General features: G+C 43.1%; 1 protein-coding gene across 1 annotated transcript in view; it reads left to right on the top strand.

The window, feature by feature from the left end:
* The window catches only part of inpp5jb (inositol polyphosphate-5-phosphatase Jb), a 21462-nt gene extending 14447 nt beyond the window's left edge, over window positions 1–7015 (top strand). Inside the window, exons 8-13 of the mRNA XM_076270065.1 lie at window positions 467–576; window positions 2098–2311; window positions 3100–3237; window positions 3342–3425; window positions 3520–3624; window positions 3894–7015. Coding sequence (XP_076126180.1) covers window positions 467–576; window positions 2098–2311; window positions 3100–3237; window positions 3342–3425; window positions 3520–3624; window positions 3894–4220 — 978 coding nt within the window. The 3' untranslated portion in view covers window positions 4221–7015. The remainder of the gene's footprint in view (window positions 1–466; window positions 577–2097; window positions 2312–3099; window positions 3238–3341; window positions 3426–3519; window positions 3625–3893) is intronic.
* The last annotated feature ends 9194 nt before the right edge of the window (window positions 7016–16209 follow it).

The following is a 16209-nucleotide window of genomic DNA, read 5'->3' on the forward strand; positions in this document are numbered from 1 at the left end:
CTGACACTCACACTTATACAAAAAGAGCCAACTGATACTATTATATTAACTTGGTATGTGTTACATAACAAATGCCCTGTTTTTAGCTAGTTTCATGTTTTATGTTTAGGTGTATGATAGCAAGTTGAACTTGAACTTGAATTATTTTAGTAACTGCCAATTCTTGATTTGAGACTTTGAAAAATTTATTAGATTTCATTTAAATGAAAAATCCTAGAGATGTAGCTACTGTTAGTCTTGCAGGTTTAGTGCACACCACTAGGTGGTGCTGTTACAACGTCCAATGAGAATAGATTCTAAGTGTTACTAAGTTGCTTATCGAGTATATAACATTAGTTGTACTGTGACAACATTTAACCTCCCTTTCATATTGCTCACGGTTTCTCCCTATGTGTCAATCTTGTGTATGAATGTAAACAGTGAAGTAAAGTCAGTCCATGTCTCTCTCATGTCTCGTGTCTCACAGTTGAATATGGCTAAGGACAGTGAGACCGTGCTGGAGGGCTTTCACGAGGGTCCACTCAAATTCCCCCCCACCTACAAGTTTGATGTGGGGACTAACACGTATGACACCAGGTATGATGTGGGGACTAACACGTATGACACGAGGTATGATGTGGGGACTAACACTTATGACACCAGGTATGATGTGGGGACTAACACTTACAGTATGACACCAGGTATGATGTGGGGACTAACACTTACAGTATGACACCAGGTATGATGTGGGGACTAACACTTATGACACCAGGTATGATGTGGGGACTAACACTTACAGTATGACACCAGGTGTGATGTGGGGACTAACACTTATGACACCAGGTATGATGTGGGGACTAACACTTATGACACCAGGTATGATGTGGGGACTAACACTTATGACACCAGGTATGTCCTCCTGCCTGGCTGTTTCTCTCAGTCTCCACTCTATCTTCTATACTCCTGTGTCCAGTGTTCACTTCTGCTGCTCTCTATAAGGGTGCTTTTACAATTGGCTTTTTAGAAATAGTTTTGAATATGGTTTAGGCGACAGAGTTTTTTTTCATCCACTCTATTATCATTATGACCACCGTGCAGCGAATATTAGTTTAGTATGTTTTTTTTCTCTCTGATTTATTTATTTATCTATTTTCAGTGATTTTGTGTCAATGATTCCCGGGACACTGAAAGACCGGGGTGCACGAAACTTGCATGTAGTCCCACAAAGATGACACATAACCATTGTTTTTCATTTTGATCCGTCACTTTCTGTGAATATCTCGAGAACCGTAGGGCTTAGGATGAACAAGTTTTTGTGTAGTTGGCCTCCAGGGGTCATGCCAACCCATCCCATATCTGACAGGTTCAAACCTGCACGGAATTTAAAGTATGGATCATCATGACACCCTCTGAATGCATGCAAAGTTTCATAATTACATAAACGCACACACACACACACACACACACACACACACACACACACACACACACACACACACACACACACACACACACACACAAGCTCAGACACACACACACAAGCTCAGACACACACACACACTCACATGTATGCACACACTCACACACATGCACGCATGCACACACACACACACACACACACACACATAAACACACACACACACACACACAGTACATACAACTCACACACACACAGAAGCACACTCACACATGCAGGCAAGCAGACACACACACACACACACACACACACACACACACACACACACACACACACACACACACACATACACACACACCCCATTACCTTCACACACACACTCACAAGCGAAAACACACACACAGAAGCACACATACACAAAAGCAATCGAACATGTCATGCACACACTCGCAAGAGTAGGGGATGGAGACAAATTGACAAGTGTGATTTATTTTTGCGGAGAGAATGTGCAGGACTGTGCGGCGGTCATATTTTTGTACCGTTTGCGGTACATCTAGTTTAGTTGATGATGATTGTCAATAGATCCATCCATGGTTATCAATAGCAATTATTTGCTCTTAAGTTGGTCGTCAGTATAGATGGTCATCAGTCCTCTGTCTTTTGTCTCTTCCTTGACTCTTACCCTCTGTGCTTCCCTCCAGCGGTAAGAAACGTAAGCCAGCGTGGACTGACCGAATCCTGTGGCGTTTGCGCGCAACGGCGCCCCCTGTGGTGGGAAACAGCAAGCGCCACTCCCTGTCAGGCCTGAGCAGCGGGCTGAGCAGCGGCACGCGGGTCACTCAGCACTTCTACCGCAGCCACATGGAGTACACGTGCAGCGACCACAAGCCTGTGGCCTCCATCTTCACCCTGCAGGTCAGCACCCTCCTTACGCAGACACACACATGCATATAGACATAAAGATATTATACATACGTATATACACACTAACACAGTAACCCCCTAACCCTAACACACACACACACACACACACACACACAAAAACATACACATACACACACTCAAGGGTGCCATGAAAATGTGACTTCTGATCTATGAAGTCCGATTAGATAGTATTGCATGTGATAAAATATGGCTTTGATGATGGGCGATTAGGTAATGGGTGATAGGTGATTAGGTCCATTCCTTTAGGTTCTCATACTTGATTCATGGCAGTGATTCAGGTTCAGATCCACTATTTAGTGATTTGTTAGCCTACAAATCTAGACGCACCCTACCGGCAGCTGCCCGGGCTAGTCTAGCAACTCTCCGTTGGCTTGCGAGCTTGAAAAAATAAAATTCGATCGGGCCAATCAAATCATGTATAGAGACGTTAGGCGGGCTTAACATAATGATTGATGCCAGAGTAGCAACGGTTTGGCTTGAATTCCCTAACCTGACTCTCGCCCTAGGCGGAACGAAATTCATCTGGTGAGAGTCAGGTTATGAATTCCCTGTAACAAACAAGATGGATGTTGCTGTTGGCGAACAGCGTGACACGAGTTAAGCTTTTTTTAATTTGGCAAAAGGTTGAACTAGCCAACTAGCTCTGCTGGTGGGAAAACGCATGGGACTCATAGCGCTGTCCTATTGCGTGCAGAGGGAATTTGAAAGACAACCGATAATTCCACTATGTTCCAAAGCTGTGTGTGTTTTCTCTGTAGTTCCCGTATAAGGTGGACATCCCTCTTATCACTCTGATTGTGGAGGATGAGTGGCGAGAGGTGGCTGACGCTGTGGTGCGCTTCAAGGTGACGCCCAACTTTGGACGCAGCTCTTGGGACTGGATTGGCCTTTACAAGGTGGGTGTCAGTGCTCTGTACGCGCGCTTCAGCTCAATGGCTTCTGTCAGTTTAACACTTCTGTGTGTGTGTGTACTGAGAGTGTGTGTGTGTTCGCATTCAAGGTGGGCTTTAAGCATCATAAGGACTATGTTGGCTATACCTGGGCCAAGCAGGAAGAGTCAGACTACCTAAGGAAGGAACATGAGGTAAACACAAACACACACAACTAAACATGACCACAAATGACCCCACACACTTACACGCAGTGAACTTCTGAATATTCCATTTCCTTCTCTGTAGGTGACCTTTCCGGAGGAGGAATTGCCTAAGGGCTCTGGAGACTTCATCCTGGGTTACTATAGTAACAACACGAGTACCATAGTTGGCATGACAGAGCCTTTCCAGGTGATCCATCCCACTGCTTTACTTTAAGCTCCTCCCCTGAGCCCTGTCTATCTCCATGAAGTCACTTCCTCTTGTATGCTAACTCGCATGTCTAAGATCTGGACATCTCAACCTAACATTATCCTTTCTTTTTTACTGCACTCTTTCATCACCTTCTTACATTCACCATAAACTCTCACATTCTTTCTTTGCAGTGTGGTACTGATTCACTATTAGGAGTTTGTTTCGCTGATTACTAAGTAAAGTGTCTTGCTCCCTGTTCCTCTTAGATCTCTCTGCCCACCTCCAGTCCTGGAGGGGTCAGTCCCTCCGACAGCTCTGACTTCAGTTCGGAGGACGATGGAACGGTGGGCGGGGGCTCGCGGCCCTCCAGCCCCGACGGGGCCACCAGGCGACGCAGCAGCAGCAGCAGCCCCTCCCCATCGCGAGGCTCCGCCTCACCCAGTGTCAAGCCCAAACGCAAGGGTCGCCACGGCAACAAACCCAAGAAGGCCCCGTACGTGCCAGCGCCCCCCAGCAATGTGAAGAGTCCGGCTGAGGCCCCTGAGGCCGGGGAGCCAGCGGCCGGCGAGGCTGGCGAGGCAGGCTCGTCATAGGCCCTTTGGTCGCACTGCGCCGCGCCATGCTGTGTGTGTGAGAACTCTGTATGAGGGTTGGGGGTGGGCTCCTGTTGGGCAGGGCAGGGAGGAGGCCTCAAGCCTCAGCCTGTGGTCACTCTCACCCCACCCCTTCCCCCTCTCCTGCCATTCCACTCTCTCTCCCTCCATCCCTGTCTTTCTCTGTGTCATTCACTCTCTCTATGTCTCAGGTGGCTGCGTTGGGTGGCCTGTTCTGTCCACTCCTACAGTGTCTCTCAGTAGCAGTGTCTGTGTCTCTCTCTGTGTGTGAGTGTTGTCAGACCTGGACCTGACATGCTGGCGGTGCTCTGAGAGGCCTCTCGGCAGCTAAGCGGAAGATTAGCATTAATGAGCGTAGCAGGAAACGTCTCCTGGACAGACCCTGAAAATGAATCCAGTAAACTAGAAGTCCAGTTTGCCTTTATATAATTCTGCCATGACCTCTACCAAGTCATTGTCCTAGTGCCCGAGACATAGATTCAGGCCTGAGTTGCTTCAGTCACTTTGGCTGGGAGCCCTGGCACACAATGTGCCGTCTCGACGAAAATGGTTAGGGTCAACCAAATTTGGTTGCCCCAGGGAACAAAATGTCTGCCTTTTGCTACCCAGAACCTTTTTTTTCTCTTAAGAAGCTGTGAAGGCAGCATGCAAGGTGCTCTGTAGAAGACACACCTGAAGGAGAAAAATGCAAAAAAAATCAGGTATCCAAGTCAAGAACAGCACCCTAGCCAAGTAGAAAAGAAGCGTGGGGAAGCGTACTGTTGTCGCCTAGCGTTTGTTTGTTCTTGGTGTCCTTCCTGACCCCTCAGCTTTGAACCCTGACCCCTCAGCTTTGAACCCTGACCCCTCAGCTTTGAACCCTGAGCCCTCCGCTGGGCCACGCTGTTCTCTGCTCTCTCAGGAGCTTCGCTGAGCATTCCGCTCCAGATAAGAGGTTCTGCTGAAGCCTGTGAAGTCAAGATCTATGCGGTCATATCCTGTGAGGTCACGTCCTGTCAGGTAGTTGGTGTGTAATAGACTTTCACGTTGAAGCTTGTGGAGTTCAGCTCATTTGCCATTGATTTGTGTCCCTGTTAGCTGTTAATCGGAAATTAGTTTGAGTATAGTCTAGGATTAGCCTAGTTTAGGATTTTCTAGAATCCGTAACCTGCTGTAAAAATGTTGTGCTCTTTTTCTGATCCCATCCCCCCCCCCCTCTCTCTTTGCCTCGGTCCTTCTATCTGGGTTAGTCATGAGTGGGGGGCCGTGTAGTTGTCGTGTGATGGCTGTAGTGTGACATCCTCAGTGCACCATCCAAATATACAGTATTGTACCTCTGTCTTTAGCAGTACAGTAGGACAGTTTGTGCAGTCGTAATGTAACTTGACAGTATGAGTGTGTGAGAGCTAGAGAATGTATGGGTGTGTGGTTGTATGGTTTGCCGCGCTTGACTCCTAGTTTGGTGCTGTGCATTACCGTGTCTGACCTTTACTACGTGTCAGTGTTCATAAAACTATCAGACAATTTTTTTAAAAAAGTTAGAGAAACAGAAAGAGTAAAAGATGGAGGTTCACACATTGACAGAAAAGAGGGGGAGAACTCAGAACAAGGAGACTTTCTTTTACATATTGCCACAATATTTTGTGTTGAATCCACCAATTGTAAAACAATTAGAAAAGGCATAAAAGTTTAGAGATTGTAAGATTATTTGAAGGCACTGAGAACTCTCTGTGTGTGTGTGTGTGTGTGTGTGTGTGTGTTTGTGTTCATGCATGCGTTTACACATGTGTGTGTATGGTTGCGCGTGTGCATGTGCACATGTTTGTGTGTGTGTGTGTGTGTATGTGTATCTACATGTGTGCATGTGTACATGTATAGAATGACCCTGTTGTATATGTAGGTTGAGAGACAGGTGAGTTCTAGCTGGTTTGTGTGGCTTTAAGAATGGTTAAACAGACTATTGGAAAGAACTCTTTCAACTATTGTTGAAAATACAGTAAATGAAGGCTATTGCATCATTACACATCTAGCTTTGATCATAAGCCTCTTCACAGCCAGCCAATAAGACTGTGACGTTTTTCAGTTCTGGTCATGAAGAATTGCACTGTCTGTAACAGTGATAGGTTGGACACAGCCTAGGTTTTCACGTGCACTGTCTGTTCTTATTCTGTGGTCTTCCTTTGGGTGGGAATGTGTTGTACAAAATATGAAATATGGGCCTCAGGCAAATGTGCAATGGAAAAATAAATTATCAGATTAATGTCTATTAAAGAATGTGAAGAATCATGATTAAATGTGAATACATAAATATATGTATATTCATATAGGACATGTTAATATTGATAGGATGTGAATATGAGTATTGTTAAGATTTAGTGAGAAGGTCTGAAGACAATCAATGCCAATATAGTTGTTTTAATATATATTTTTAATTTCTTGTCAAGAAATCTGCTGTTTTTTTTTTATTCTCATGGATTCAGTACATTTCAAAGATATTTAATTTTCACATAACTTGATCAAGTGCATTTGATTTATGACTATTTGTGTTTTTTTTTTATTTATCAGAATGGATCATGCCTCTCCATTGATTTATTATGGGACTGGTAAGGGTTGTTGGTCAAATGGACTGATCAGGTGTATTGATCACTCATTGTAGTGGCTGGTTAATCTCTAACAGAGACGGGTCTTGTCCCTACAACTGCTGTTTAATTTGTGTCCTCAGAAACACACACACACGCACACACACACACACATACAGTTTGTCAAGTCAAAATAAAGCAGAGGTGTATCTTGTCTCTCTGTGTGTTTTGAGTTTTTTTTTTATTTATAGGCTATGGTGTGTTATATGTGATAACTGCAGCATTCTAAAGGTAAGTGGCCAGAAGAAGTAGAATTTAGAGTAGGGTGTAGTTCTCCCATTCCCTTTGCCCTCCTTGTCTTTCATGCGCTCCTCCTCTCTCCCCTCCCATCCTCCTCCCTCTCCTATGATGTCTTCTGTCCCTGCTCACGCCATCTCTCCACTTCCCTCTCAGCTCAGGTGGAGGAGGGGTGCTTATGTCATTACTCTTCAATCTCCAAGGCCTTGTCTGTGTCTCCATAGTCACACACCTCAGAGGCTGACCCTGGAAAACACACACACACACACACACACACACAAACACATCCCAAATAAACACAATCGCAGGTCTTCTGCAACTCCGACACGTACAGGAAAGCATCACATTACCTGGACACCCACGTGCAACCCTGGGTACACAGTCTGGACTGCTTATTTCCTACTAACCTGCACAGCCTCCACTGCTTTAAATGGGCAATGTGCAGGACTTCAGGGATTATTGGTAAACATTGTCTGTGGAGCTCATAACTTTCCATTAGTGTATAACCTGTAAGTAATAATCATTGTATTTTTGTCAACTTAGAATAAATCTAACCTAGGGGCAACCGTGGCCTACTGGTTAGCACTTCGGACTTGTAACCGGAGGGTTGCCGGTTAGAACCCCAACCAGTAGGCACGGCTGAAGTGCCCTTGAGCACCTAACCCCTCACTGCTCCAGCTCACTGCGGCGGGATTAGTGTGTGCTTCACCTCACTGTGTGTTCACTGTGTGCTGAGTGTGTTTCACTAATTCACGGATTGGGATAAATGCAGAGACCAAATTTCCCACACGTGATCAAAAGAGTATATATACTTTTACAGTTAGAGGAGGCGTTGTGCAAGTTAGCTGTATTCTGCAACCTCAGCTCACCCAGAAAAGACGGTGGCGTGTCATGATCATGATGATCGCATGGTTGTGTTTTAACTAGCATTTTTTGATGGAGCATCTGTGTTGCTAGCTAATGGTTATCAGTAGATTTTCAGAGCCTGCATTGGTTTATTAAAGAATCAGATCTGTTTTTAATGCAGTGCCATCTGAGGCTCTGACGTGGCCTTTCAATGTTTTTCAGCCTTGTCCCTTGTTTACAGAGATTTCTCAGATGATATTTTAATTAAATCTCCAAATTTGTGATGAGTACCTCTGCATCTTTACTTCTGAGAGTTTTTGTCTCTGGGATGCTCTTTATATACACAATCATGTTGATAGTTAACCGTTAAGTAAGATGTTCCTCCTTGTGTTTTCTTCAACATTACACACTTTACCAGCCTTTTGTTGCTGTCCCCATCCCAACTTTTTTGAGATGTGTTGCTGTCATCAAATTCAAGATAAGAGTATATTTTTCATAAAATTAAATTAGTCATTTTCATCATTTCAACATTTGGAAATGGGGTTGTTTAATTACTGCTATACTCTATTCACATATTCTCTACTCTATTCACATATTCACTGTAACAAGTGAAGTGTTTCTGTGGAAAGTATGCCTACTTTTGTGTTCCTTGCACAAGCATCAATACTCACTAGGATTCATGTAATAACATAGCCAAACTCAAAAATAACATTTGATAAATTAACCTTACATTTTTCAGTAGCCATAGGTGTGTAGACCTTTCTCACTGCACATCAACGGTTAGACTGAGAATTCTCGTCACAAATCAAAATTCTACTGGAGCTCCAAGCAGATTTGTACACGCAGCCTTACAACACTGTTTACAGTCACGGTAAAATGTAATTTTTGGTACATAGCTAATTTAGATACACTTATGGTGTGGGTGCTTGCATTTCTTTAGGAATCCGCCGTCTTGGTTTGTGTAGAAATTAATATTAAATGACACATACACGTAAGAGGTCGGAAATACGGGACGGTCGATAATAGGTGACGTTCCGATATATAGGTTGGAGCTTCAAGTTCAAGTTCAAGTAGTTCATTGTCATGTACTCATAAAAGGAATTATAAGTAATGAAATTCTTGTGCTCAAGAGCCAGCTAATCTTTAAAATATGGTGTGTGTGTGTTGGGGGAGGGTGTACCTGTGTGCAGAGCCATATAGACTGCAACAGTCCTACCCACAGCCGATTCCGGAAGTAAGAATACAATACAATTTCTCCATTGACAATTGCAGTATAAGCTATAAAATCGTAACCATCCATGGTAGACTTAAAACCAGCTACGACATGAGTAAACGATTGTACATGCTCATGTAGGCTAGACGCTGTCAGAAATTAATCCTGCCGAATTGTATGAGTGATATCATTTCTCCAACCAAGATAAAGTTCTGATGGCAGGCCAGATGGTTTGGCGCCAGGTGAGGTGTGAAACACCAACGATAATAGAATGGGTTTTGGGGGTAAGCCATTGAAAACCATCCCAGCCAAAGGTGTGAGGTTAACTCAATTATCATATACATAGGACAAAAGGCTATTCATTTGCATTGAGACCAGCATAATGACTTGAGTTGGTAAATTTTAGTAGATCATGCAGGACGAAGGAGAGAGAACTCCAGAGAATATGCCGAGGGCAGGCTTAGGTTGAATCTTTGTGAACTTTTGTGAACCTTTCTACCATTTTGCACTGGAATAAACCACTTTTCTGTATCAATCCGAAGAAGAGAAAACCTTTCCTATTTTTTCTTACAATGCCAAAAGTTAATGGGGCATTAACCTTGTTTTGAAAAAAAAAAAATTATTCGCAATTTAACGGAAAAGTACTCCAGCTGGGCTACCCAAAATCCTAACATTTAAAAGCCGGTAAAGCAGAGCCTTTGATTGGTAGAAATCGCCGTTGCCATGTAAATGTTAATGCCACTGTTCCCATGCCTGTCATCTTGTTACTCGCTGGAATCAAGATGGATACCGAGGCTGTGTCAGTTTGGTAGGGCAACTGCTCTGCCTCCGACCGGAAAGCCCTGCAGAGGGTGGTGGAAACTGCCCAACGCATCACCGGTTCCTCACTCCTCTCCATCGAGGCCATCCATGGCAAGCGTGCATCCATGGCAAGCATGCATCCATGGCAAGGCGTGCAGCATCATCAATGACTGTTCTCACCCCAAGCACAGACTGTTCACCCCACTCCCCTCCGGGAGGCATTACAGGTCTCTCTGCACCCGAACCAGCAGGTTCAGAGGAAGTAGTGTTTTGAGAATTAAATGTTGTCCCATAACTCCTCAATATAGGATTTCAGTTGCTGTATTCTTAGTCATGTTTTTCTTCCATTATGCACCTGACAATTCTGGACTGCAGACAGGCCATCTTAGCACCCAGACTATTCCTCTATGGAGAAATACTATTTAAATGTGCAGAATTCATTTTGGCATTGTTTTCCTGAAATATTCAAGGTCTTCCCTGGAAAAGACATTGCCTGGATGGCAGTATATGTTGCTCAAAACCTGTATACATCATTCAGAATTGATAGTACTTTGCCAAATGTGCAAGATGCCCATGCTGTAGGCACTAATGCTCCTCCACACCATCATCGATGTTGGGTATCGAACTGAGCACTAAAACAAGTTGTATTGGCTGGATATTTGGATAGGCCCTCTCCTCTTTAGCCCAGATGAGTCCATGATTTCCAAAAAGAATGGCAAATTTTGATTGGTCTAACCACAGGACCTTTTTCCATGTTACCTCAGTCCATTTTAAACAAGCTTAGGCCCAGATAAGACGGTGGTATTTTCTGTATCATGTCTCAATACAATATTAGAGGTTACAATTTTGGCTGCAGTTTTTGAATTGAATATCAAACTATGCACATAGACAATGTCAGAGGTTTTCCTGAGCCCATACAATGACAGGTCTGGAAACAGGTCACTGGTCTGCAGTGCCATCTAAGTTCCAAAAGACCAGCCATCCAATTTGTTTTCAGCTCTTTCTCTTGTTTGCAAAGATTTCTCTGGATTCTCTGAATGTTTTAATAATATTATGTCCTGTAGATGATGAACTCCCCAAATACTTCACAATTTCATGTTAAGAAGCATTAATTTATAAATTACATTGTTTCATCATTTGTGCACACAGGTTTACACAGAGGGATGAATACCCCTACATCTTTACTTCTAAGAGACCCTGCCTCTCTGGGATGCTCTTTTTCATACCCAATCTTGTTGCCAGTTATAGTTGTGAAACATTCCTCCTTTTGTTTTCTTTATCATTACACAACTTTTCCAGCATTTTGTTACCACCATCCCAACTTTTTTTGAAACATGTTGCTGGTATCAAATTCTCAAAATGAACATATATTTTCCATGAAATAGTCAAATTTGTCATTTTCAACATTTGATATGTTGTCTGTGTCCTTTTTGCAACTAAATATGAGTTTAAGAGATTTGCAGATTATTACATTCTGTTTTTATTCACATTTTACACAACGTCCCAACTTTTTCTGTTTTGGGTTGTAAATAAAAGATAAATAAATAGATAAATAAAAAACAATTAAAAAACCCTGAGGAGGTTTGAGGTTGATTAGGTACTACCACATCCCTCCCTCCCGCCTCTCTATCCAACTGTCTTCAGGAAATCAGATCCTGGTAAACTTTCTCAAGCTCAACAGTGACAAAACAGAACTCCTAATCCATCCTCTCTAAAATAAATGACTTCTCCATCTCCATCGACAATTCATATGTGCCCCCCTCCCCCCAGGTTAAGAGTCTGGGTGTCATCCTAGATAGCACTCTATCATTCCAGACCCACATAAATAACATCACTCGGTCAGCATATTTCCATTTACGTACCATCTCTCTCCCCCAACTGTGCTGAAATTCTGGTTCACACCCTGGTCTCCTCCCGCTTAGACTATTGCAACTCTCTCCTCTATGGTTTACCTGACAAATCCATCCATAAACTAGTCCAAAACTCTGCTGCCCGCATCATTAGAACCCCCTCCATCAGTCACATAACACCTGTCCTGCAGCAATTTCATTGGCTCCCTTTCAAATACTGCATCATTTACAAGATCCTCCTCCTTACAATCAAAGTTATCAACGATCTTGCCCCTCAGTATCTCACTGAGCTCCTACATATTATTATGTAGTATAATTAGTATTATTATGTTATTTTATTGCCTGTTTTTCTGATTGCTTGTTTGATGGACTGAGTGTTTTATTGTTGATTTTGTAAGGTGACCTTCGAGTGTTGAGAAAGGCACCCATGAATAAAAAATGCATTAGGTATAAGGAAGAGAATGACAGTTCAGCGGCCTGGTGGCTTATGGATTGAAACTGTCTCTGCTGGTACAGGTCCGCATACTCTTGTAGCTTCTACCAGATGGTAGGAGGGTGAAGAGACTCTGACTGGGATGACTGGGGTCAGCGTGCTTCTGCTTGGTCTTTCTCCTGCAGCACTGGCTGTAAAGGTCCTGGATAGTTGGTAACTCAGACCTTGTAATGCGCTGACCTGACCTGACCACCCTTTGCAGAGCTTTGCGGTCATGGGCGGTGGTGTTACCATACCATGCTGTGATGTTGCCAGTCAGGATACTCTCAAGTTGGTCAGTATTTCACCATCCATTCCGCAGCCTGAAGAAAGAAGAGCCGCTGTCTTGCTGACTTTGTGACCATACCTATATGGTGACCAGCTCAGAATCAGATTCTCGCTGATGAATTTCCCCTTGGGGATCAATAAAGTATCTATCTATCTATCTATCAAAGTCAAAGTCAAAGTCAAAGTCAAAGTCAGCTTTATTGTCAATTTCTTCACATGTTCCAGACATACAAAGAGATCGAAATTACGTTTCTCACTATCCCACGGTGGAGACAAGACATATTTTAACAATTTTAAGTCCACAGACAAACATAACATTCAAGTAAACAAAAAAGTAAGTAAATAAGTAAATAAGAGGGCACATATAATGAAAAAAAATAAGAGCAGCAAAATTTGGTTTTATTTTTATCTATCTATCTATTTATCTATCTAGTTCCAAGGAATCTGAAGCAGCTGACTCTCTCCACTGCTGTGCCCCCAGATGGATGTGTGCTTCCTGCAGTCTCCTAGCCTAGAAATCTAGACGCAGCCTAGCGGCGGCAAATTAATTTGCTCAGCCTGTACGTCTAGTATCAAACCATAGGGATTTCTATTGGCTGACACCGTGGACGTCATCCAATCACAGCGCTCTATTTTGTTAGAGAGTCTTAAGGCGGGCTTAACAGGATGACGACAGTCCTGCGACGGTGAACAACAAGGAAGGTGGCTATGGCGAACGAAGAGCGGTTGTTTGAATCGGCGTTGGCGTCAACTTTGGAGGAGTTGGACTTGTGCTTTTCTTTGAAAGTTGAGCAACACAATGCACTTAAGTCATTCCTTTCAAAGAAGGATGTATTTGCCGTTTTGCCGACCGGATACGGATATGGTCGTAGCGCTGGCCTATTGCATGCCTAGGCAGTTTGAAAGACAATTCTCTGCCCGCCCCTTGGATTAAGCGAGGTGAATGGCTCGATTCCAGACTATACATTTCAATGATATAGGATAGCCCGCCAGGCTAGCAGTCTCCTGTAGTCAGGGGTGATTAGTAGGCTACTGAAAAATGAAAATGAAATGAAAAATAAAAGTAGGCCTTCAATTACTTGAGTAAAAGTAAATATTCCCATCTTGTATTAAATGTTTGATGGCCCAAGGGATATCAAAGTATCTTTTACGCCTGTTTGCTTTTCTCCTACTCTGTACAACAATATTTTAACAGCCCAATCTTTTTTCTCAGCCGACCGTCTATGTCATGTCCTGCACTGACAAATTGGGGCTACATTAAACGAATGCTAGGTTTTTCTAACTTATGCTCCAGTGCATTTGCGTTGCTTGTGAATGAAGTTGTAGGCCTACTTTCCTAGTCCAATGTGATTGTTGAACGATGCTGGCCAGAAATTAATATAGGTGAAAGTTTCCGTGTCATGTCATGTCATGTCATGTCACCTCTCGTCTCATTACTCTGGCAGTCTCACCAGAAGATGCAAAAGCTGGCAGGACGTCATTGCCATTGACTAACCTAGCGTTCACGGGCTTCGGAAAAACCTTTCTCCGAGTGAAAACATCATCATTCCGCGTCATTTACGTCACTTAATGTGTGAGTCAGAGGTCGGAAACTGGGGCTAGATTTTGCTAACAGAGTTGCCCAGTTAGAGGCTCGTCATCACTTTTGTCGTCACGTTGTAGTTCGTTTGTAGTCCATGTGGCCTTTCATGTCCAACAGTTTTAATGTAAACTTGGGAATTTGCCCTTTTTATCACTTGAAAAGCTGCATATCTTTCTTTCACGAGCATCTTACACTATATTTTAAGCAAATACAGTTGTTTGTTTAGGATTAGTGAGTGTATGTTTTAACCTTTGTTGTGGCATCCGTGTTTGTCACACATTCGATAGCAAAGCACTTGAACACTTGCTGTCAGAAAAACAAAGTAGCCATGGGGGCGGTCCTTGTCATTCCGAGGTGCTCTGAATGCACCATGAGCTCAGCTGTTAGATAGAACATCTACTTCCGTGTAGTAGGCTACATAGGCTTAACCTGACTCTCGCCAGGTTAACATAGGCTACAACATGGTTCGATTCTACAGTCATTATTACTTTTATAATCGCGGGGCAACGTAGCAATGCATTCTGAAGCCCTGTTTCTTTTCTCCCACGCCGTTGTAGCCCGGTTGACACCACCGAGGGAGGGGTGCGCTTTTCACCCTCGAGATACTTTCTCCTCCGATAATAAACGTGTAGCCTGCTCGTAACAAAAGGCAATTGAAAATGTAGCAGCAGGTAAAGAGTAGATTATGGCCTCAAAAATGTACTTGAGTAAGAGTAAAGTAGGCTACAGTTTTGAAAAAATAATATAAAGTTGCCGTTCCTCGAAAAAAAACCTTTTTTTCTGCGTTATCCACCTCAGCCTCACTATCAGCTCCTTGGTTTTGCTGACGTTAAGCAGCAGGTTGTTTAACACACATTCAAGCAATTGTTTGTGTGGTAATGTTTGGTGGTGTCATTGTTACATAATCCAGGAGAAAGACTTTTATAGCTCTCAGGTTCAGAGGAAAAAATCTTCATACCAGATCAAAGTCCAGTCTTGAAATTACTAATGCAACACCTTGTTGAATGACAATTGTGTGTGCGTGTTGTGTGTGTGTGTGTTAACTTGTCTGTATGATACTGTGACCTTGAATTTCCCCTAGGGATCAATAAAGTATATCTATCTATCTATCTATCTAACTGATCTGGCCTCTGAGTCTCTGTGTTAATATTTGCTGTCACCCCTATGATGCAATAGCTGTGATTATTGCCATGACTATCATTCTTATATCAACCTAACAGTGAAAAAAGTGTTCAAAACATTGCTCTCTTGATCTGTGATTTGCTTTATATGATGAAATTAGTGTGTTCATGCATTTACAAGTAGCCTACAGCACATGTGTGCACTTTTATATTGTGTATGTGCATAAGCATAGAGGGTATGTAGAAGTACAATGTCTCTGATTGGGCATTTGCAATAGGATGCCAGACCGAGGTTGTATAGGGGATTCAGAACAATAACAATCTCCAAGCCTGACTCTCAAATCACACATAGCAGGATTTGTTTTGTTTATATTTCTCTCTGTGAATGTGTATGTGTGTGTGACTGATGCAATAGTTGGCTTGTATTGAGGGGTGCGGCACAGTGCTATTGTGTTAGTGATTTATGCCAAAAAGTCGCTGTGTCAGTATGACTGCACAGGGCTCAACCTATCTTGTATTTGTGTGTGTGTATGTGGGTGTGTGGGTGTGTGTGTGTGTGGGAGGGGGGGGGGGGGGGTTGCGGGGTGCGGATGTGATATTGCAGTCTTAATGAGCCTTTCTGATAAAGGATTAAATATGTGAGTCATGGGAAATAATAAATGAAAATGACAACTGGAGCATATTTTGTTAGAAACAAACAGCAAACTCACACCATGTATTATCATAGGCAACACACAAGCATGGGCATGACACAAAATTGTGCATTTGAAAAAACTTGTGGAAAAAACCCATCATGACCATCCTTTATTATAGAGGCAGAGTACATGATGGCCACAACAACACACCATTACATAACATTAACACTCAAACTAACATAACATTATCTTCAGCTAACACGTCCCCATCGATATACACATGTCCACAATGGAGGGAAAGGTCA

The sequence above is a fragment of the Alosa pseudoharengus genome, unplaced genomic scaffold (assembly GCF_046254945.1).
Source record: "Alosa pseudoharengus isolate Yale_2024_CS ecotype anadromous, Long Island Sound unplaced genomic scaffold, YU_APseudo_1.1 YU_APseudo_1.1_scf_6, whole genome shotgun sequence".
Taxonomy (NCBI): domain Eukaryota; kingdom Metazoa; phylum Chordata; class Actinopteri; order Clupeiformes; family Clupeidae; genus Alosa; species Alosa pseudoharengus.